This window comes from Oncorhynchus gorbuscha, linkage group LG15 (assembly GCF_021184085.1).
Source record: "Oncorhynchus gorbuscha isolate QuinsamMale2020 ecotype Even-year linkage group LG15, OgorEven_v1.0, whole genome shotgun sequence".
NCBI classification, from domain to species: domain Eukaryota; kingdom Metazoa; phylum Chordata; class Actinopteri; order Salmoniformes; family Salmonidae; genus Oncorhynchus; species Oncorhynchus gorbuscha.
In genome coordinates this window covers 80,327,138-80,352,036 of record NC_060187.1, presented here as the reverse complement: position 1 = coordinate 80,352,036, position 24,899 = coordinate 80,327,138, and the positions used below count along the sequence as shown (strand labels likewise).

At 42.4% G+C, this 24,899-nt stretch overlaps 1 protein-coding gene across 1 annotated transcript; it reads right to left on the bottom strand.

Moving 5' to 3' along the window:
- Positions 1-12,020: 12,020 nt before the first annotated feature.
- On the bottom strand, positions 12,021-23,500 carry LOC123998350 (cytochrome P450 11B, mitochondrial-like). The gene is made up of 9 exons (XM_046303480.1): positions 23,049-23,500; positions 21,512-21,667; positions 21,046-21,260; positions 15,850-16,053; positions 13,555-13,736; positions 13,259-13,425; positions 13,084-13,162; positions 12,533-12,745; positions 12,021-12,313 (listed from the first exon to the last, which is right to left on the bottom strand). The coding sequence occupies exons 1-9, from the start codon at positions 23,375-23,377 to the stop codon at positions 12,203-12,205; spliced, it is 1,656 nt and encodes a 551-aa protein (XP_046159436.1). The 5' UTR covers positions 23,378-23,500; the 3' UTR covers positions 12,021-12,202.
- Positions 23,501-24,899: the final 1,399 nt, after the last annotated feature.

Here is a 24,899-nt window from a genome sequence, read left to right as displayed (position 1 = left end):
GCTAAATGCTAACGCTAAATGCTAGTTTGCTATGGTTGAGAAGCATATTTTGAAAATCTGAGATGACAGTATTGTTAACAAAAGGCTAAGCTTGAGAGCAAATAGATTGATTTCATTTAATTTGCGATTTTCATGAATAGTTAACGTTGCGTTATGGTAATGAGCTTGAGGCTGTATTCACGATCCCGGATCCGGGATGGCTCGACGCAAGAAGTTAAGGTCAGGGTTAAGGTCAGGGTTAGGTTGGAGTTACGGTCAGGGTTAAGGTCAGGGTTAAGGTCAGGGTTAGGTTGGAGTTACGGTCAGGGTTAAGGTCAGGGTTAGGTTGGAGTTACAGTCAGGGTTAAGGTCAGGGTTAAGGTCAGGGTTAAGGTCAGGGTTAGGGTGATTGGTTGGTGCAACACTTCTTTTTTTTACATCTCTCGTCATCTCTATGTCATCTCTATGTCATTTTGTCATCTCGATGTCATTCTAATGTCATCTCAATGTCATCTCTCGTCATCTCGTCTCAACTTCTGAATGTCAGTGGTGATATCATGAGAGTCTTGTAATACAGCCAATGTGTTCCTCCCAGCTCTCTAGAGGCCAAGACAACTAGATAATGACTGTGTCACTGACATTATGCATCTCTGGCCCATTCACAGATCCTGGTGACTGTGATTGAACCCGGTAAGTTCATCATTGTAGACTTGCAGCCTTGCAACTTGACCTTCACAGATGCTGTATGTACTGTCTGTGTGACTGTGAATGTGTTTTGCCGATCTACACTTATCTGAGAACTGAAGAAGGCTAATGTGATCTTCAGTCTGATACAAGGTAGTTGAAGGATTATAAACACAGTAGATCGGCTGGGTCAATAGAGATACCTGTTCACAGACATTATACTGTACTGTGTCATTGTAAACTAACATGGGTAACCAGGAAGAAAAATCTGGACTTGGATCAAGTCACGCTCACACACACACACACTAATTAACACACACAGTCTTAACAGTTTAACACACAGTTTAACTAACCTTGTGGGGACTCAAGTGCTGAGCAAATAGTGCGTTTTGAGGTCAGTTTGGTTTCGGTTCCTTATTTTAAAAATGATCATGGTTTTCGGTTTTGATTTTTAAAAATGGACATTAAATGCACTATGCATTATGTGGGTTGACTTGTGTAACAACACAGAATGAAACAATACCTGTCCCATGATGGTAGTGACTGTCCCTTACTGCTTATCACTTATTAACGCTCATTCATTCACAATACTTTACTTTAGTCAAATATTTGTTTATTTATGACTTTATTATTTAATTCCATGTCACCATCTCACATCTATAGAGCTGCTGCCTAAGTTGTGTGACAAAAATCGCTATTTTAGTAGATCTTCAGAGTAAATAAGGCATCATTTTATGACTGCTGAATACCAACTATCAATCACTTAGGTCATGTATTTTCAGGTAGAGAAACCTCTCGAAGCAACTGCTTTCTATCCCTCTCGCACGTTCTCTCTTCTCTCTGTCTCTGTCAAGGTAGTCTCCATGTCTGCTCCACACAGACTGAGACCGGACAAGTAGGAGGTCTCCATGTCTGTTCCACACAGACTGAGACCGGACAAGTAGGAGGTCTCCATGTCTGCTCCACACAGACTGAGACCGGACAAGTAGGAGGTCTCCATGTCTGCTCCACACAGACTGAGACCGGACAAGTAGGAGGTCTCCATGTCTGCTCCACACAGACTGAGACCGGACAAGTAGGAGGTCTCCATGTCTGCTCCACACAGACTGAGACCGGACAAGTAGGAGGTCTCCATGTCTGCTCCACACAGACTGAGACCGGACAAGTAGGAGGTCTCCATGTCTGCTCCACACAGACTGAGACCGGACAAGTAGGAGGTCTCCATGTCTGCGCCACACAGACTGAGACCGGACAAGTAGGAGGTCTCCATGTCTGCTCCACACAGACTGAGACCGGACAAGTAGGAGGTCTCCATGTCTGCTCCACACAGACTGAGACCGGACAAGTAGGAGGTCTCCATGTCTGCGCCACACAGACTGAGACCGGACAAGTAGGAGGTCTCCATGTCTGCTCCACACAGACTGAGACCAGACAAGTAGGAGGTCTCCATGTCTGCGCCACACAGACTGAGACCGGACAAGTAGGAGGTCTCCATGTCTGCTCCACACAGACTGAGACCGGACAAGTAGGAGGTCTCCATGTCTGCTCCACACAGACTGAGACCAGACAAGTAAGTGGGTTCGCAATGGATTACGTCATTGTAGGTGACTACCACACCGCACACCCGCACTCTGTGCCGGTGCCCCCGCACTCTGTACCGGTGCCCCCGCACTCTGTACCGGTGCCCCCGCACTCTGTACCGGTGCCCCCGCACTCTGTACCGGTACTCCCGCACATTGACTCTGTACCAGTACCCCCGCACTCTGTACCGGTGCCCCCCGCACATTGACTCTGTACCAGTACCCCCGCACTCTGTACCGGTGCCCCCCGCACATTGACTCTGTACCGGTACCCCCTGTATACAGCCCCACTATTGTTATTTACTGTTGCTCTTTAATTATTTGTTATTATTATCTCTTACTTTTTTAAAGGAATTTTCTTAAAACTGCATTGTTGGTTAAGGGCTTGTAAAGTAAACAATTCACTGTTTTATTCGGTGCATGTGACAAATGTGATGTGATTGATGTGTTGTTTAGTGATGCTGGGTCATGGCTTTGATTCTAAAACAAATTGGGGAGTTTCACCACCAAGATGTACATGTTAAAATCACCACTGCATTTGTCTGAGTTCGTTTACTATTCTTGTAGGAACTTCTGATCCCCACAAGTACAGTTAAACACACACACACACACACACACACACACACACACACACACACACACACACACACACACACACACACACACACACACACACACACACACACACACACACACACACACACACACACACACACACACACACACACACACACACACACACACACGCACACGCACACACTTGTGTAGCTACCCTGAAAAGCCAACAGACAGAGGGTGTAAATCAGTAGCCAGAACACAAACAGACCTTTGTGCTGGAGTTGACTAGAGAGAATGTACACTGTGAAGCCACTCCCCTGGACTCCAGAACACAGCTAGATACATACAGCACACATTATGTGACAGAACACCCTGTCAAAATACATGACATAGAGCACATTTAGATGCAACACAGCCTTTAGCGTCAAGTCCTAATATATTAGCCATCATTTCAGTCCTGACTTCATTCTTCATGTGGCCTAAACTAGTATTTTACAGGATGGCCTGTAATTAAAGGGTTACCATTATTACTGAGGCTTCAATTTCAGCCCATATCATCACATTCAATAGATTTAATGCAACAGAAACGGACTATTATGACATTTTCATCCAGTGACTTTGCAAAGGGATTGAGATGAACAGAATGTTATAGAACCAATCACTAACTAAAACTGACCAAAACTGTCACATTGACTTCCTTTCCCTTGAGAAGTATGTCACAATGTGTCACCATGGCCTTTGAAGGAGAAACAATTGGCTCACGGTTGAGTTTAGCAGCCTAAACTTGGCAGAGCTCTGGCAGAGTAGTATTATTTTTTAAACTTGAAATTGTTGCAGAAATTGTGCGATTCAGCTAATCATTGTAACAGCATGCATTCACAACGAATGACATAGATATTCCAGAATTCTAACTGTTGTAAAACAAAATTATAATAACAGAGAGACTGAATAGCTCAAATTAAAAGATATACCTAGAGGAAGAAGAACACCAACCTGTGAGTGTCAGGCAGCAGCAACGAAGACTACTTTGCGGATGTGGAGACGCGCATAGCACCAGGTTCGCAAAATAATCATTTCAATCATTTGTTTATGTAGTTTTGCTGTGGGTTTTACCGCCATCTTGTGGACACCATCGATTATCGCTGATAATTGTTTGCGGCTTTTGATGGGAGAAATCCATTTGGATTCGGGATAGTGAAATGAGTTCATCTTCTTCATGTCTAAGTATATCTATCCCGCTGTAACAAACCTTAAGCAACATCTGAAAAAGAAATGAACAAGAAAACACTGGCCTTTTGATTGACCTGAAATAGGACTTTATTATTATTGGATGTTTTCATGTGGACTATATGGTAAGGCTGTTGGTGAGTTCATTGACCTGAAATAGGACTTTATTATTATTGGATGTTTTCATGTGGACTATATAGTAAGGCTGTTGGTGAGTTCATTGACCTGAAATAGGACTTTATTATTATTGGATGTTTTCATGTGGACTATATGGTAAGGCTGTTGGTGAGTTCATTGACCTGAAATAGGACTTTATTATTATTGGATGTTTTCATGTGGACTATATGGTAAGGCTGTTGGTGAGTTCATTGACCTGAAATAGGACTTTATTATTATTGGATGTTTTCATGTGGACTATATGGTAAGGCTGTTGGTGAGTTCATTGACCTGAAATAGGACTTTATTATTATTGGATGTTTTCATGTGGACTATATGGTAAGGCTGTTGGTGAGTTCATTGACCTGAAATAGGACTTTATTATTATTGGATGTTTTCATGTGGACTATATGGTAAGGCTGTTGGTGAGTTCATTGACCTGAAATAGGACTTTATTATTATTGGATGTTTTCATGTGGACTATATGGTAAGGCTGTTGGTGAGTTCATTGACCTGAAATAGGACTTTATTATTATTGGATGTTTTCATGTGGACTATATGGTAAGGCTGTTGGTGAGTTCATTGACCTGAAATAGGACTTTATTATTATTGGATGTTTTCATGTGGACTATATGGTAAGGCTGTTGGTGAGTTCATTGACCTGAAATAGGACTTTATTATTATTGGATGTTTTCATGTGGACTATATGGTAAGGCTGTTGGTGAGTTCATTGACCTGAAATAGGACTTTATTATTATTGGATGTTTTCATGTGGACTATATGGTAAGGCTGTTGGTGAGTTCATTGACCTGAAATAGGACTTTATTATTATTGGATGTTTTCATGTGGACTATATGGTAAGGCTGTTGGTGAGTTCATTGACCTGAAATAGGACTTTATTATTATTGGATGTTTTCATGTGGACTATATGGTAAGGCTGTTGGTGAGTTCATTGACCTGAAATAGGACTTTATTATTATTGGATGTTTTCATGTGGACTATATGGTAAGGCTGTTGGTGAGTTCATTGACCTGAAATAGGACTTTATTATTATTGGATGTTTTCATGTGGACTATATGGTAAGGCTGTTGGTGAGTTCATTGACCTGAAATAGGACTTTATTATTATTGGATGTTTTCATGTGGACTATATGGTAAGGCTGTTGGTGAGTTCATTGACCTGAAATAGGACTTTATTATTATTGGATGTTTTCATGTGGACTATATGGTAAGGCTGTTGGTGAGTTCATTGACCTGAAATAGGACTTTATTATTATTGGATGTTTTCATGTGGACTATATGGTAAGGCTGTTGGTGAGTTCATTGACCTGAAATAGGACTTTATTATTATTGGATGTTTTCATGTGGACTATATGGTAAGGCTGTTGGTGAGTTCATTGACCTGAAATAGGACTTTATTATTATTGGATGTTTTCATGTGGACTATATGGTAAGGCTGTTGGTGAGTTCATTGACCTGAAATAGGACTTTATTATTATTGGATGTTTTCATGTGGACTATATGGTAAGGCTGTTGGTGAGTTCATTGACCTGAAATAGGACTTTATTATTATTGGATGTTTTCATGTGGACTATATGGTAAGGCTGTTGGTGAGTTCATTGACCTGAAATAGGACTTTATTATTATTGGATGTTTTCATGTGGACTATATGGTAAGGCTGTTGGTGAGTTCATTGACCTGAAATAGGACTTTATTATTATTGGATGTTTTCATGTGGACTATATGGTAAGGCTGTTGGTGAGTTCATTGACCTGAAATAGGACTTTATTATTATTGGATGTTTTCATGTGGACTATATGGTAAGGCTGTTGGTGAGTTCATTGACCTGAAATAGGACTTTATTATTATTGGATGTTTTCATGTGGACTATATGGTAAGGCTGTTGGTGAGTTCATTGACCTGAAATAGGACTTTATTATTATTGGATGTTTTCATGTGGACTATATGGTAAGGCTGTTGGTGAGTTCATTGACCTGAAATAGGACTTTATTATTATTGGATGTTTTCATGTGGACTATATGGTAAGGCTGTTGGTGAGTTCATTGACCTGAAATAGGACTTTATTATTATTGGATGTTTTCATGTGGACTATATGGTAAGGCTGTTGGTGAGTTCATTGACCTGAAATAGGACTTTATTATTATTGGATGTTTTCATGTGGACTATATGGTAAGGCTGTTGGTGAGTTCATTGACCTGAAATAGGACTTTATTATTATTGGATGTTTTCATGTGGACTATATGGTAAGGCTGTTGGTGAGTTCATTGACCTGAAATAGGACTTTATTATTATTGGATGTTTTCATGTGGACTATATGGTAAGGCTGTTGGTGAGTTCATTGACCTGAAATAGGACTTTATTATTATTGGATGTTTTCATGTGGACTATATGGTAAGGCTGTTGGTGAGTTCATTGACCTGAAATAGGACTTTATTATTATTGGATGTTTTCATGTGGACTATATGGTAAGGCTGTTGGTGAGTTCATTGACCTGAAATAGGACTTTATTATTATTGGATGTTTTCATGTGGACTATATGGTAAGGCTGTTGGTGAGTTCATTGACCTGAAATAGGACTTTATTATTATTGGATGTTTTCATGTGGACTATATGGTAAGGCTGTTGGTGAGTTCATTGACCTGAAATAGGACTTTATTATTATTGGATGTTTTCATGTGGACTATATGGTAAGGCTGTTGGTGAGTTCATTGACCTGAAATAGGACTTTATTATTATTGGATGTTTTCATGTGGACTATATATGGTAAGGCTGTTGGTGAGTTCATTGACCTGAAATAGGACTTTATTATTATTGGATGTTTTCATGTGGACTATATGGTAAGGCTGTTGGTGAGTTCATTGACCTGAAATAGGACTTTATTATTATTGGATGTTTTCATGTGGACTATATGGTAAGGCTGTTGGTGAGTTCATTGACCTGAAATAGGACTTTATTATTATTGGATGTTTTCATGTGGACTATATGGTAAGGCTGTTGGTGAGTTCATTGACCTGAAATAGGACTTTATTATTATTGGATGTTTTCATGTGGACTATATGGTAAGGCTGTTGGTGAGTTCATTGACCTGAAATAGGACTTTATTATTATTGGATGTTTTCATGTGGACTATATGGTAAGGCTGTTGGTGAGTTCATTGACCTGAAATAGGACTTTATTATTATTGGATGTTTTCATGTGGACTATATGGTAAGGCTGTTGGTGAGTTCATTGACCTGAAATAGGACTTTATTATTATTGGATGTTTTCATGTGGACTATATGGTAAGGCTGTTGGTGAGTTCATTGACCTGAAATAGGACTTTATTATTATTGGATGTTTTCATGTGGACTATATGGTAAGGCTGTTGGTGAGTTCATTGACCTGAAATAGGACTTTATTATTATTGGATGTTTTCATGTGGACTATATGGTAAGGCTGTTGGTGAGTTCATTGACCTGAAATAGGACTTTATTATTATTGGATGTTTTCATGTGGACTATATGGTAAGGCTGTTGGTGAGTTCATTGACCTGAAATAGGACTTTATTATTATTGGATGTTTTCATGTGGACTATATGGTAAGGCTGTTGGTGAGTTCATTGACCTGAAATAGGACTTTATTATTATTGGATGTTTTCATGTGGACTATATGGTAAGGCTGTTGGTGAGTTCATTGACCTGAAATAGGACTTTATTATTATTGGATGTTTTCATGTGGACTATATGGTAAGGCTGTTGGTGAGTTCATTGACCTGAAATAGGACTTTATTATTATTGGATGTTTTCATGTGGACTATATGGTAAGGCTGTTGGTGAGTTCATTGACCTGAAATAGGACTTTATTATTATTGGATGTTTTCATGTGGACTATATGGTAAGGCTGTTGGTGAGTTCATTGACCTGAAATAGGACTTTATTATTATTGGATGTTTTCATGTGGACTATATGGTAAGGCTGTTGGTGAGTTCATTGACCTGAAATAGGACTTTATTATTATTGGATGTTTTCATGTGGACTATATGGTAAGGCTGTTGGTGAGTTCATTGACCTGAAATAGGACTTTATTATTATTGGATGTTTTCATGTGGACTATATGGTAAGGCTGTTGGTGAGTTCATTGACCTGAAATAGGACTTTATTATTATTGGATGTTTTCATGTGGACTATATGGTAAGGCTGTTGGTGAGTTCATTGACCTGAAATAGGACTTTATTATTATTGGATGTTTTCATGTGGACTATATGGTAAGGCTGTTGGTGAGTTCATTGACCTGAAATAGGACTTTATTATTATTGGATGTTTTCATGTGGACTATATGGTAAGGCTGTTGGTGAGTTCATTGACCTGAAATAGGACTTTATTATTATTGGATGTTTTCATGTGGACTATATGGTAAGGCTGTTGGTGAGTTCATTGACCTGAAATAGGACTTTATTATTATTGGATGTTTTCATGTGGACTATATGGTAAGGCTGTTGGTGAGTTCATTGACCTGAAATAGGACTTTATTATTATTGGATGTTTTCATGTGGACTATATGGTAAGGCTGTTGGTGAGTTCATTGACCTGAAATAGGACTTTATTATTATTGGATGTTTTCATGTGGACTATATGGTAAGGCTGTTGGTGAGTTCATTGACCTGAAATAGGACTTTATTATTATTGGATGTTTTCATGTGGACTATATGGTAAGGCTGTTGGTGAGTTCATTGACCTGAAATAGGACTTTATTATTATTGGATGTTTTCATGTGGACTATATGGTAAGGCTGTTGGTGAGTTCATTGACCTGAAATAGGACTTTATTATTATTGGATGTTTTCATGTGGACTATATGGTAAGGCTGTTGGTGAGTTCATTGACCTGAAATAGGACTTTATTATTATTGGATGTTTTCATGTGGACTATATGGTAAGGCTGTTGGTGAGTTCATTGACCTGAAATAGGACTTTATTATTATTGGATGTTTTCATGTGGACTATATGGTAAGGCTGTTGGTGAGTTCATTGACCTGAAATAGGACTTTATTATTATTGGATGTTTTCATGTGGACTATATGGTAAGGCTGTTGGTGAGTTCATTGACCTGAAATAGGACTTTATTATTATTGGATGTTTTCATGTGGACTATATGGTAAGGCTGTTGGTGAGTTCATTGACCTGAAATAGGACTTTATTATTATTGGATGTTTTCATGTGGACTATATGGTAAGGCTGTTGGTGAGTTCATTGACCTGAAATAGGACTTTATTATTATTGGATGTTTTCATGTGGACTATATGGTAAGGCTGTTGGTGAGTTCATTGACCTGAAATAGGACTTTATTATTATTGGATGTTTTCATGTGGACTATATGGTAAGGCTGTTGGTGAGTTCATTGACCTGAAATAGGACTTTATTATTATTGGATGTTTTCATGTGGACTATATGGTAAGGCTGTTGGTGAGTTCATTGACCTGAAATAGGACTTTATTATTATTGGATGTTTTCATGTGGACTATATGGTAAGGCTGTTGGTGAGTTCATTGACCTGAAATAGGACTTTATTATTATTGGATGTTTTCATGTGGACTATATGGTAAGGCTGTTGGTGAGTTCATTGACCTGAAATAGGACTTTATTATTATTGGATGTTTTCATGTGGACTATATGGTAAGGCTGTTGGTGAGTTCATTGACCTGAAATAGGACTTTATTATTATTGGATGTTTTCATGTGGACTATATGGTAAGGCTGTTGGTGAGTTCATTGACCTGAAATAGGACTTTATTATTATTGGATGTTTTCATGTGGACTATATGGTAAGGCTGTTGGTGAGTTCATTGACCTGAAATAGGACTTTATTATTATTGGATGTTTTCATGTGGACTATATGGTAAGGCTGTTGGTGAGTTCATTGACCTGAAATAGGACTTTATTATTATTGGATGTTTTCATGTGGACTATATGGTAAGGCTGTTGGTGAGTTCATTGACCTGAAATAGGACTTTATTATTATTGGATGTTTTCATGTGGACTATATGGTAAGGCTGTTGGTGAGTTCATTGACCTGAAATAGGACTTTATTATTATTGGATGTTTTCATGTGGACTATATGGTAAGGCTGTTGGTGAGTTCATTGACCTGAAATAGGACTTTATTATTATTGGATGTTTTCATGTGGACTATATGGTAAGGCTGTTGGTGAGTTCATTGACCTGAAATAGGACTTTATTATTATTGGATGTTTTCATGTGGACTATATGGTAAGGCTGTTGGTGAGTTCATTGACCTGAAATAGGACTTTATTATTATTGGATGTTTTCATGTGGACTATATGGTAAGGCTGTTGGTGAGTTCATTGACCTGAAATAGGACTTTATTATTATTGGATGTTTTCATGTGGACTATATGGTAAGGCTGTTGGTGAGTTCATTGACCTGAAATAGGACTTTATTATTATTGGATGTTTTCATGTGGACTATATGGTAAGGCTGTTGGTGAGTTCATTGACCTGAAATAGGACTTTATTATTATTGGATGTTTTCATGTGGACTATATGGTAAGGCTGTTGGTGAGTTCATTGACCTGAAATAGGACTTTATTATTATTGGATGTTTTCATGTGGACTATATGGTAAGGCTGTTGGTGAGTTCATTGACCTGAAATAGGACTTTATTATTATTGGATGTTTTCATGTGGACTATATGGTAAGGCTGTTGGTGAGTTCATTGACCTGAAATAGGACTTTATTATTATTGGATGTTTTCATGTGGACTATATGGTAAGGCTGTTGGTGAGTTCATTGACCTGAAATAGGACTTTATTATTATTGGATGTTTTCATGTGGACTATATGGTAAGGCTGTTGGTGAGTTCATTGACCTGAAATAGGACTTTATTATTATTGGATGTTTTCATGTGGACTATATGGTAAGGCTGTTGGTGAGTTCATTGACCTGAAATAGGACTTTATTATTATTGGATGTTTTCATGTGGACTATATGGTAAGGCTGTTGGTGAGTTCATTGACCTGAAATAGGACTTTATTATTATTGGATGTTTTCATGTGGACTATATGGTAAGGCTGTTGGTGAGTTCATTGACCTGAAATAGGACTTTATTATTATTTGATGTTTTCATGTGGACTATATGGTAAGGCTGTTGGTGAGTTCATTGACCTGAAATAGGACTTTATTATTATTGGATGTTTTCATGTGGACTATATGGTAAGGCTGTTGGTGAGTTCATTGACCTGAAATAGGACTTTATTATTATTGGATGTTTTCATGTGGACTATATGGTAAGGCTGTTGGTGAGTTCATTGACCTGAAATAGGACTTTATTATTATTGGATGTTTTCATGTGGACTATATGGTAAGGCTGTTGGTGAGTTCATTGACCTGAAATAGGACTTTATTATTATTGGATGTTTTCATGTGGACTATATGGTAAGGCTGTTGGTGAGTTCATTGACCTGAAATAGGACTTTATTATTATTGGATGTTTTCATGTGGACTATATGGTAAGGCTGTTGGTGAGTTCATTGACCTGAAATAGGACTTTATTATTATTTGATGTTTTCATGTGGACTATATGGTAAGGCTGTTGGTGAGTTCATTGACCTGAAATAGGACTTTATTATTATTTGATGTTTTCATGTGGACTATATGGTAAGGCTGTTGGTGAGTTCATTGACCTGAAATAGGACTTTATTATTATTTGATGTTTTCATGTGGACTATATGGTAAGGCTGTTGGTGAGTTCATTGACCTGAAATAGGACTTTATTATTATTTGATGTTTTCATGTGGACTATATAGTAAGGCTGTTGGTGAGTTCATTGACCTGAAATAGGACTTTATTATTATTTGATGTTTTCATGTGGACTATATAGTAAGGCTGTTGGTGAGTTCATTGAGATTACCTGGTATAATGGATTGATAAAATGATTGATTTGTTTGGTTGGTTAAACTGATTGGTGTATGTATTTGTGTGTTGTTCATGTGGAGGGTAAGGTGTGTGTCAGAGTGTGCTGAAGGTGATGCGTGGTGGGGTTTCAGGCTGGAGGATTAGGGTGTATTTGGTGCTGAGCTCCTCTGAAGACGACACACTGAGACGGAAACTCAACAGGATCTACAGAGAGGGAGAGAGAGGGAGGGAGAGAGGGAGAGAAAATGAGGGGTAGGAAGGGGGAGGAGAAGAAGAAAAGGGGGACTCATTAGCATAGATTCAACTAATCTTCTCTAGACTTCACTTCTTCACTCTCATCATGTCTCTTCACATCCCTCTCCTCCTTTTCCCTTTGCTTTCCCATCTCCCTCTCTGTCAAACCTCCATCCCTCCTTCACTCACGTGCATCAGTAGCAGCTGCATTTCGTTCTCAGCGATCCTCCTGCCAACACACTGCCTGGCCCCGAATCCAAACGCCAGGGAGCGGAACCCTCCACCACCCCCAGGCCCCTCTCCAGACTCCTGAGTCCCCCAGCGACCAGGGTCAAAACGCTCCGGATCCTGAAACACGTCTCGACTTCTCCCCAGAGGATACAGACATGCCTGGACACATGTCTGAGAGAGCAAGGGGGAGGGAAAGAGGAGGAGGGAGAAAGGAGAATGAGAGGAAGAGAAAGACAGGGGGAGGGAGAGAGAGAGAGCGAGAGAGCGAGAGAGAGAGAGGTAAAGAATGAGAGAGGGGAGAAAGAGAGAGATGGATGGAGGAGAAATGAGAGTGTGTGTGTGTGTGTGTGTGTGTGTGTGTGTGTGTGTGTGTGTGTGTGTGTGTGTGTGTGTGTGTGTGTGTGTGTGTGTGTGTGTGTGTGTGTGTGTGTGTGTGTGTGTGTGTGTGTGTGTGTGTGTGTGTGTGTGTGTGTGTGTGTGTGTGTGTGTGTGTCAGTGACTGATCTCACCCCAGCAGGTATGTGGTAATTCTGGATGATGATGTCTCTGACTGGATATCTCTGGACAGTAATTCCCACTGGATATAACCTTTACCACACAGCACACACAGACATGTACAGATTACAAATAACTTTCAAACTGAAAGATATACATCTCTAAAATGAATGCAGACGTTCTCTGAACCTGAGGGTCTCCTTGACGAGTCCCTTCAGTAGTGGAGCCCCCTGCAGGGCCTTGTGGCCGTCACCGCCGGATCTTGCCCACGCTGCCTTCACCTGACCTCTGACCTGTTCCTGCACTGCCGGGTTACGACCCAACTCGTACAGGGCAAACTGCAGGGGCACCGCCGTCTGAGGATACACACATACTCATTTCACATAACAAGATATAAGTGGGGTAAGACACATTCTGTACACACATCAAACACACACGGAGCAGACTGAGCTTTAGACACACACACATACCACACATGCACTCACCGTGTCCACTCCCCCGGCCATGAGTTCAGTGATGTTGGCTCTAATGAGCTCCAGAGACAACTGTCCTTTATCCATCAACTGACCCAGGATCCCTGTGAAGCCTCCCTCTGCACCCCCACTACCACCTCCCGCAGCCTGGGTGGAGCGCAGACGCTGGACTCCTCTCTGGATCCTTTTCTCAGCTGGGGGTAGGAAAGGGGAACAGGACAGTGAAACGGGGAAGGTGAAGGGGACAGCAGTGAGGAGAGAGAATGAGGGAGATGAGTCAGTTCAAGGTGGGAGAGGGGTTGAGAGAAAAGAAGGAGAGGGTTTGAGAGTAGAGAAGGAGAAGGGTTGAGAGGAGAGAAGGAGAAGGGTTGAGAGGAGAGAAGGAGAAGGGTTGAGAGAAGAGAAGGAGAAGGGTTGAGAGAAGAGAAGGAGAAGGAATGAGAGGAGAGAATGAGAAGGGTTGAGAGGAGAGAAGGATAGGGGTTGAGAGGAGAGAAGGATAGGGGTTGAGAAGAGAAGAAGGGTTGAGAGCAGAGAAGGAGAAGGGTTGAGAGAAGAGAAGGAGAAGGGTTGAGAGAAGAGAAGGAGAAGGGTTGAGAGGAGAGAAGGAGAAGGGTTGAGAGGAGAGAAGGAGAAGGGTTGAGAGAAGAGAAGGAGAAGGGTTGAGAGGAGAGAAGGAGAAGGGTTGAGAGGAGAGAATGAGAAGGGTTGAGATGAGAGAAGGGGTTGGTTGAGAGAGAGAAGGATAGGGGTTGAGAAGAGAAGAAGGGTTGAGAGCAGAGAAGGAGAAGGGTTGAGAGAAGAGAAGGAGAAGGGTTGAGGAGAAGAGAAGGAGAAGGGTTGAGAGGAGAGAAGGAGAAGGGTTGAGAGGAGAGAAGGAGAAGGGTTGAGAGAAGAGAAGGAGAAGGGTTGAGAGGAGAGAAGGAGAAGGGTTGAGAGGAGAGAAGGAGAAGGGTCAAGAGAAGAGAAGGAGAAGGGTTGAGAGAAGAGAAGGAGAAGGGTTGAGAGGAGAGAAGGAGAAGGGTTGAGAGAAGAGAAGAGAAGGGTTGAGAGGAGAGAAGGATAGGGGTTGAGGAGAGAAGGATAGGGGTTGAGGAGAGAAGGATAGGGGTTGAGAAGAGAAGAAGGCTTGAGAGCAGAGAAGGAGAAGGGTTGAGAGAAGAGAAGGAGAAGGGTTGAGAGGAGAGAAGGAGAAGGGTTGAGAGAAGAGAAGGAGAAGGGTTGAGAGGAGAGAATGAGAAGGGTTGAGAGGAGAGAAGGATAGGGGTTGAGAAGAGAAGAAGGGTTGAGAGCAGAGAAGGAGAAGGGTTGAGAGAAGAGAAGGAGAAGGGTTGAGAGAAGAGAAGGAGAAGGGTTGAGAGAAGAGAAGGAGAAGGGTTGAGAGAAGAGAAGGAGAAGGGTTGAGAGGAGAGAATGAGAAGGGTTGAGAGGAGAGAAGGATAGGGGTTGAGAGGAGAGAAGAAGGGTTGAGAGCAGAGAAGGAGAAGGGTTGAGAGAAGAGAATGAGAAGGGTTGAGAGAAGAGAAGAGGTTGAGAGAAGAGAAGGAGAAGGGTTGAGAGGAGAGAAGGAGAAGGGTTGAGAGGAGAGATTGAGAAGGGTTGAGAGGAGAGAAGGAGAAGGGTTGAGAGGAGAGAATGAGAAGGGTTGAGAGGAGAGAAGGAGAAGGGTTGAGAGAAGGGTTGAGAAGAGAAGGAGAAGGGTTGAGAGAGAGAAGAGAAGGAGAAGGGTTGAGAGGAGAGAATGAGAAGGGTTGAGAGAGAGAAGGAGAAGGGTTGAGAGAAGAGAAGGAGAAGGGTTGAGAGGAGAGAAGGAGAAGGGTTGAGAGAAGAGAAGAGAAGGGTTGAGAGAAGAGAAGGGTTGAGAGAAGAGAAGGAGAAGTTTTGAGAGAAGAGAAGGAGAAGGGTTGAGAGAAGAGAAGGAGAAGGGTTGAGAGGAGAGAAGGAGAAGGGTTGAGAGAAGAGAAGAGAAGGGTTGATAGAAGAGAAGGGTTGAGAGAAGAGAAGGAGAAGTTTTGAGAGAAGAGAAGGAGAAGGGTTGAGAGAAGAGAAGGAGAAGGGTTGAGAGGAGAGAAGGGTTGAGAGAAGGAGAAGGAGAAGTTTTGAGAGAAGAGAAGGAGAAGGGTTGAGAGAAGAGAAGGGTTGAGAGAAGGAGAAGGGTTGAGAGGAGAGGGGTTGAGAGGAGAGAAGGAGAAGGGTTGAGAGAAGATAAGGAATGGTAGTGAATGAGGGAAGAAGTGTTGTCATTACTATCATTAGTTTATCATTGTTTTATTCCTTTTGGGGATGATTTTCTTCTTTGTGTCTCACCGTGGCTGAAGATGATGTCCCATGCAGTGGCGTGTTGTGTCCAGAGGGGGGCGCCCAGGCGCCACAGCAGACGGGGAGGCAGGTAGAGGAGAGGAGGGGTGGTGGCCAACATTCTCTCAACTGCAAAAATAAACTTCTGAGACTCCTGGGAGGGAGAGGTGGAGAAGAGACCGATACGCTCTCCATACAGGACATGACAACTGGCTGGAGAAAGAGAGCGAGAGAAAAAGTGATTAACAGAGGATTTTGAGATGAAGTAGAATGGAGAAAGGTAGAGAAGAAAGAAAGCGAAGATAGATATTAACTTCAGAAACCCCTGTCCATACAATTTATCTGATGTTCTTATCAGTGGTCGACTCTACTGTATCTTCCATTTCTACCCTGGATGATATTTATTTTTATTTTTATAAAAAAAAAAAAATTCTACTGTGTTATTGACTTGTTAATTGTTTACTCCATGTGTAACTCTGTGTTGTCTGTTCACAGTGCTATGCTTTATTTTGGCCAGGTCGCAGTTGCAAATGAGAACTTGTTCTCAACTAGCCTACCTGGTTAAATAAAGGTGAAATAAATAAAAATAAAAAAAAGATACCTTGAATCACCTAAAAGAAAGAAAGAAAGAAAGAAAGAAAGACAGACAGACAGACAGACAGACAGACAGACAGACAGACAGACAGACAGACAGACAGACAGACAGACAGACAGACAGACAGACAGACAGACAGACAGACAGACAGACAGACAGACAGACAGACAGACAGACAGACAGACAGACAGACAGACAGACAGACAGACATCATGTGACATCCATCCACCAGACATATTAGTTCTACATTAGAGCCACGTCAGTCACAGGGATAGAGTTTCCGTCTATCTATTCCCTCCCTGATGTAGCTAAGCAGCTGGCCCTGTCTAACTGTCATGGAATTATGGGATGCTGTCTTAGAGCATCATAATGTTTTTTGGGTCAAACAGCAATAGCGCCGTAAACTCTCCCTAAGGCTATGTGTGGAGTGAGCCAATCTAAAATAATTATTCCCCCACAAATACCTGCATTCACACACACACACACAGTAATGTGTCACATTCAGACAGGCACATCAAAGCTGCTCTCAAAGAGCCTGGTGAGAAAATTCAGAGGCCTTCCAGATCATCTCTAACAGGCTATATTCAAACATTTACTTCTACTATTCTCTCATTTCATAGGATGTGTCCTAACGGAACACGGGCAAGAGAAGGTTGATGAGAGATCATTGATGTCTAAAGTATTTTGAAGGAAAATCTATTTTGAAGTGAGTGAGAGAGAGTGAGTGAGAGAGAAAGACTGGGACAGAGGGAGAAGAGAGAGAGAGGAGAGAAGAGAGAGAGAGAGAGAGAGAGAGAGAGAGAGAGAGAGAGAGAGAGAGAGAGAGAGAGAGAGAGAGAGAGAGAGAGAGAGAGAGAGAGAGAGAGAGAAAGACAAATTTGACCCAAATATGCGTCAACAGCAACCATGGGAAAATCCTCTGCATTATCATTAACAGCAGACTCGTACATTTCCTCAGTGAAAACCATGTACTGTGAAAATGTCAAATGGACTTTTTACCAAATTACTGTACGACAGTCCACATATTCACCCTGCACATCCTAATTGACAACCAAACAAACCAAAACAAAGGCAAAGTCTTCTCATGCTTTGTTGATATCAAAAAAGCTTTTGACTCAATTTGGCACAAGGGTCTTCTATATAAATTGATGGAAAGTGGTGTTGGGGGTAAAACATGCGACATTATAAAATCCATGTACACAAACGCCAAGGGTGCGGGTAAAATTGGCAAAAAGACATCCATTTCTCTCCACAGGGCTGTGGAGTGAGACAGGGATGCAGCTTAAGCCCCACCCTCTTCATCATATATATATATATAAATGAATTGGCGAGGGTACTAAAACAGTCTGCAGCACCCAGCCTCACCCTACTAGAATCTGAAGTCAAATGTCTGCTGATGATCTGGTGCTTCTGTCCCCAACCAGAATGATGCACATCATCATCTGCACATGTATCACTCCAGTGTTAATGCTAAATTGTAATTATTTTCACCTCTAGGTCCTATTTATTGCCTACCTCCCTACTCTACATTTTCACACTGTACATAGATGTTTCTATTTTTATTTTATTTTGAGTTATTGACTGTACGTTTGTTTATGTGTAACTCTGTGTTGTTTGTGTCACACTGCTTTGCTTTATCTTGATCAGGTCGCAGTTGTAAATGAGAACTTGTTCACAACTGGTCTACCTGGTTAAATAAAGGTGAAATAAATCAAATAAATAAAAATATATGTTTCAAAAACCAAGGAGGGCCGACAGCAGCACCTAGAACTTCTGCACAGATTCTGTCAGACCTGGGCCCTGACAGTAAATCTCAGTAAGACAAAAAGAATGGTGGTCCAAAACCAGTCACGACCACGAATGCAAATTCCGTTTAGACAGCGTTGCCCTAGAACCCACAAAAACGATACATACCTTGGCCTAAACATCAGCACCACAGGTAACTTCCACAAAGCTGTGAACGATTTAAGAGACAAGGCAAGACGAGCCTTCTATGTCATCAAAAGGAAGATAAAATTTGACATACCAATTATGATCTGGCTAAAAATACTTAAATGAGTTATAGTACCCATTGCCCTTCATGGGTGTGGGGTCTGGGGTCATCTCACCAACCAAGAATTCACAAAATGGGACAAACACCAAATTGAGACTCTGCATGCAGAATTCTGCAAAAATATCCTCTGTGTACAATGTAAAACACCAATTAATGCAGGCAGAGCAGAATTAGGCCGATACCCACTAATTATCAAAATCCAGAAAAGAGACGTTAAATTCTACAACCACCTAAAAGGAAGCGATTCCCAAACCTTCCATAACAAAGCCATCACCTACAGAGAGATGAACCTGGAGAAGAGTCCCCTAAGCAAGCTGGTCCTTGGTCTCTGTTCACAAATACAGACTCCACAGAGCCCCAGGACAGCAACACAATTAGACCCAACCAAATCATGAGAAAACAAAAAGATAATTACTTGACACACTGGAAAGAATGACCAAAACAAACAGAGCAAACTAGAATGCTATTTGGCCCTAAACAGACTGTATGTACACAGTGGCAGAATACCTGACCACTGTGACTGACCCAAATTAAGGAAATCTTTGACTATGTACAGACTCAGTGAGCATAGCCTTGTTATTGAGAAAGGATGCTGAAGGGAGACTGGGCTCTCCTGAGTGGCGCACCGGTCCAAGGCACTGCATCTCAGTGCTACAGGCGTCACTACAGACACCCTGGTTTGAATCCAGGCTGGATCACTTCTGTGATTGGGAGTCCCATAGGGCGGCGCACGACTGCCCTAGTGTCGTCCGGTTTTGACAGGTGTAGGCCGTCATTATGAATAAGAATTTGTTCTTAACTGACTTGCCTAGTTAAATAAAATATAAAATTACAAAAAAAGAAGACAGGCTATGTGCTCACTGCCCACAAAATGAGGTGGAAACTGAGCTGCAATTCCTAACCTCCTGCCCAATGTATGACCATATTAGAGACACATATTTCCCTCAGATCACACAGATCCACAAAGAATTAGAAAACAAATCATCTATGTACATCACAGCAGCAAGATTTGTGACCTGTTGCCACGAGAAAAGGGCTCCCGAGTGGCGCACCGGTCCAAGGCACTGCATCTCAGTGCTAGATGGCATCACTACAGACACCCTGGTTTGAATCCAGGCTGGATCACAACTGGCTGTGATTGGGAGTCCCATAGGGCGGCGCACAATTGGCCCAGCGTTGTTTGGGTTTGACCGGTGTAGACCGTCATTGTAAATAAGAATTTTTCTTAAACTGACTTGCCTAGTTAAATAAAGGTTAAAAAAGGGCAACCAGTTTAGAACAAACACCCTTGTAAATACAATTTATGTTGATTTATTTTCCCTTTTGTACTTTAACTATTTGGACATTGTTACAACACCACATATAGACATAATGTGACATTTATTCCTTTAGAACGTTTGTGAATGCAGTGTTTACTGTACATGTTTTTATTGTTTATTTCACATTTGTTTATTTAATATGTTTAAACATGTTTCCAATGCCAATAAATCCCCTTGAATTGAAACGAATTCAAATGAACCGAAATAAACCAAAACTGAGAGAAACTGAGAGAGATACAGAAAGACTGAGAGAGAGAGACACCGTGAGAAAGAGACTGAGAAAGACAGAGAGACTGAGAGAGACCGAGTGAGACGGAGAGAGACTGAGAGAGACAGAGAGAGAGAGACAGAGTGAGAGAAAGAATGAGAGAGAGACACTGTGAGAAAGAGACTGAGAAAGACAGAGAGACAGAGAGACAGAGAGACTGAGAGACTCAGAGAGACAGAGAGAGACAGAGTGAGACAGAGAGACTGAGAGAGACAGAGAGAGACTGAGAGACTCAGAGAGAGACAGAGAGACTGAGAGAGACAGAGAGACTGAGAGAGACAGAGAGACTGAGAGAGACAGAGTGAGACAGAGAGACTGAGAGAGACAGAGAGACTGAGAGAGACAGAGTGAGACAGAAAGACTGAGAGAGAGAGACAACCTGAGAAAGAGACAGAGAGAGACAGAGAGACTGCGAGACTCAGAGAGACAGAGTGAGACAGAGAGACTGAGATTGAGACACCGTGAAAAAGAGACAGAGAGAGATAGAGAGACTGAGAGAGGCAGAGAGAGACAGAGAGAGAGAGAGAGAGAGAGAGAGGCAGAGAGAGACAGAGAGAGAGAGAGAGAGAGAGAGAGAGAGAGAGAGAGAGAGAGAGAGAGAGAGAGAGAGAGAGAGTGAGACAGAGAAAGACACAGAGAGACAGATTGAGAGGGAGAGACTGAGAGAGACAGAGTGAGACAGAGAAAGACAGAGAGACAGAGAGAAAGACTGAGAGAGAGAGAGAGATTCATCCACGCCAACACAACCACACAAACACGTCCACACCAACACGTCCACACTAACACACATCCACACTAACACACATCCACACCAACACATCCACACTAACACATCCACACCAACACACATCCACACCAACACACATCCACACCAACACACATCCACACCAACACACATCCACACCAACACACATCCACACCAACACACGTCCACACTAACACACAAAATGAAAATGTGAAAGAAGACAACCTTCCAGCGCGAAGCGGAAGAGGTCAGGGCTGGGGTCAATAGTCAGACTGTGCCCCCTCTCCTCCTTTCCTCCCTCTTTTTCCACACGGGTCGCTAGCTGACGACAGAAATCCCTCGCTACTTCGTCTAGGAGGGGCAGGAAGCGACGTACGGCAGGAGCCATCATCACCTCCCTGTTGAGCAGGAGACGGTCGGCACGCCACTCTGCCCCATTCCTGGTGGTAGAGAGGACCACAGTCAAATTACTGACTATATTCCCACCCTCCATACACTCTGTCCCGTTCCTGGTGGTAGAGAGGACCACACACACACACTCACGCACGCACGCACGCACGCACGCACGCACACACACACACACACACACACACACACACACACACACACACACACACACACACACACACACACACACACACACACACACACACACACACACACACACACACACACACACACAGGTATGTACTTGAGGAAGACTCCCTTGCTGTGCTGCCGTGTCTCTCTGTGTGTGGCCCATGGCTGCAGAGTCATGCGTCGGGGGTGAAGGCCCTCAGAGCGGAACAGCTCACTGATGTCAGACGGCAGCAGGATATTCACAGTGCTCTGGGTGCCCAGACGCTCCCTGTTGGAGACACACCCGACACAGTACATGAAACATGACAGCACACACACACACGTACACATGTACACACACACATGTACACATGTACACATGTACACACACACACACACACACACACACACACACACACACACACACACACACACACACACACACACACACACACACACACACACACACACACACACACACACACACACACACACACACACACACACACACACACACACACACACACACACACACTCCTGGCTCCACCAGCCAGGTCACCTGTGATATAAGTCATTATTCAACGTCCATCCATGTCTGAGGACATCGGGAGATGACTTGGAAACTGGACACCAGGGGCAACAGTTACCTTCAAGTAGGTTTCAGTTTTGTCAGAGAGTTGTGGATGAGGATGGTGTATGGGTGTCAGCATCTGCCTCTGATTCCAACGGTTAATATCTTAACCTTTCAGAGTTACTACCTTAACCTTTCAGAGTTAGTACCTTAACCTTTCAGAGTTACTACCTTAACCTTTCAGAGTTACTACCTTAACCTTTCAGAGTTAATACCTTAACCTTTCAGAGTTACTACCTTAACCTTTCAGAGTTACTACCTTAACCTTTCAGAGTTACTACCTTAACCTTTCAGAGTTAATACCTTAACCTTTCAGAGTTACTACCTTAACCTTCCAGAGTTAATACCTTAACCTTTCAGAGTTAATACCTTAATCGTTCAGAGTTAATACCTTAACCTTCCAGAGTTACTACCTTAACCTTTCAGAGTTAATACCTTAACCTTTCAGAGTTACTACCTTAACCTTTCAGAGTTACTACCTTAACCTTTCAGAGTTAGTACCTTAACCTTTCAGAGTTACTACCTTAACCTTTCAGAGTTAGTACCTTAACCTTTCAGAGTTAATACCTTAACCTTTCAGAGTTAATACCTTAACCTTTCAGAGTTAATACCTTAACCTTCCAGAGTTACTACCTTAACCTTTCAGAGTTAATACCTTAACCTTTCAGAGTTACTACCTTAACCTTTCAGAGTTACTACCTTAACCTTTCAGAGTTAGTACCTTAACCTTTCAGAGTTACTACCTTAACCTTTCAGAGTTAGTACCTTAACCTTTCAGAGTTAATACCTTAACCTTTCAGAGTTAATACCTTAACCTTTCAGAGTTAATACCTTAACCTTTCAGAGTTAATGCCTGAACTTAACCTTTAAAACTCTGAGTTAATGCCTCAACTAAACATTCAACTTTAACATTTGACTTTTGGATTAACTTTGAAAATGTACGTTTGAGAAACATGATGTGAGACTGTGAGAGCTGGTAGGACCCACAGTGTCACACTGCCACACACACGTTCATACAAACACACACACACACAGGTACCTGTAAATGGGGCCGAGGGTGTTGAAGGTCCTCTCCATGTGTTTGTGTAATAGTTTAAATCTGTCTTCTCTCCAGAACTTCACCAGGTTGAGCCAGCCACTGCTGCCCGTGTGGGGGATCTCCTCAAACCGCCTCAGCCCTCTACCTCCACCCCTCCCCGCAGGACCCCCTCTGGCAGGGGTTACCCCCTCCACACCGAGCCCTGCCACTGTCCCCGCCGGACACACACACACCCCCCTCTGTATCCTCACACACGCTGCTGGACGCACGGACACACACATCCCCTGTATCCCCTGGAACACGGACGGGCTCACAGATACACTCCACATGGTCTGAGGTAGGGATGACCCTCACAGATACACTCCACATGGTCTGAGGTAGGGATGACCCTCACAGACTCTCATAGCTTCACCACTACTCTCTACAGCGCAAATGTGCTTTTTTCTTCTCAATTATTGCTCCATCCCTCCATCCCTCCCTCCTCTCCTCCTTCGCCTGTTTGTCCTCCATCTCTCATAGAGCTGATAGAGGTGATGATTTATGTCTCAGGAGGTCAAAGTTCAAGAGAAACAGCACAACAAAAATGTCAGAATGGTGTAGGATTAACACACGCACACACAGTCACAAACACTCATAGTCACACACAGACACGCAGGAACACACTCACACACACACATAGTCACACACACACACATAGTCACACACAGACACGCAGGAACACACTCACACACACACATAGTCACACACAGACACGCAGGAACACACTCACACACACACATAGTCACACACAGACACGCAGGAACACACTCGCACACACACATATAGTCACACACAGACATGCAGGAACACACACTCACACACACACATAGTCACACACAGACACGCAGGAACACACTCACACACACACACATAGTCACACACAGACACGCAGGAACACACTCACACACACACACAGACATGCAGGAACACACAATCACACACACCTACAGTCACACACACCTACAGTCACACACACCTACAGTCACACACACACATCTCTGTAGTACGTCAGTACCAAACTAGTCTTTATTAACAGTTTCTTTGTAACAACATAATAAGGACAGCGTTTGACTTATATACACCAAAAAAGTCAAAGGTTATGTACAAAACAAAGATTAACAAGACAAATATTTGGGAACAAGGAACTGAAAAGTGAAGTAAATGTGAAAACAACACTTAAGGTTATTATCTTGTTAGGATTCCTTCCCTGTGTGTGTGGGCCCCAAATGGGCCTAATGATCTGAAACAGGTACAGTCCAGTTTCATCCAGTTAGTTCCTGTATGGTCCAGACCAGTTCTATGCAAATAGTAACAATGACAGCCATGTCCTACTATCAGTGACACAGGGATGACGTCATTCATGACATAATTTCCCCTGACGAGTCATCCTCACAGCCTGGCTCTATTGTCAACAGTCTGATCAGCAGATCACTCAGTGAGAGAGTGAGGGGGGGGGTTGGTGTGAGAGAGAGGGAGAGAGAGAGGCGGGTGAAGAGAGAGAGGGAGAGCGAGAGAGGGGGGTGGAGAGAGAGGGGTGGAGAGAGAGAGGGAGAGGGGGAAGAGAGAGAGAAAGGAAGAGGGGGGAAGAGAGAGAGGGGAAAAGGGGTGGAGAGAGAGAGAAGGGTGGGGAGAGAGAGAGAAAGGGTGAAGAGAGAGAGGGACAGCGAGAGGGGGTGGAGAGAGAGAGGGAGAGGGGGAAGAGATAGAGAGAGAGGAAGAGGGGGGAAGAGAGAGGGAAAAAGGGGTGAAGAGAGAGAGAGAGAAGGGTGGGGAGAGAGAGAGAAAGGGTGAAGAGAGAGAGGGGAAAAGGGG

Coding starts and splice junctions, on each gene's coding strand:
- LOC123998350 (XM_046303480.1), bottom strand. CDS start 23,377: ATGTGGAGTGTATCTGTGAGCCCGTCCGTGTTCCAGGGGATACAGGGG. Junction 13,737..15,849: donor GGACATCATCTTCAGCCACG/GTGAGACACAAA, acceptor TCCTACCCCCAG/CTGAGAAAAGGATCCAGAGA. Junction 13,163..13,258: donor CTCGTCAAGGAGACCCTCAG/GTTCAGAGAACG, acceptor TGTGTGGTAAAG/GTTATATCCAGTGGGAATTA.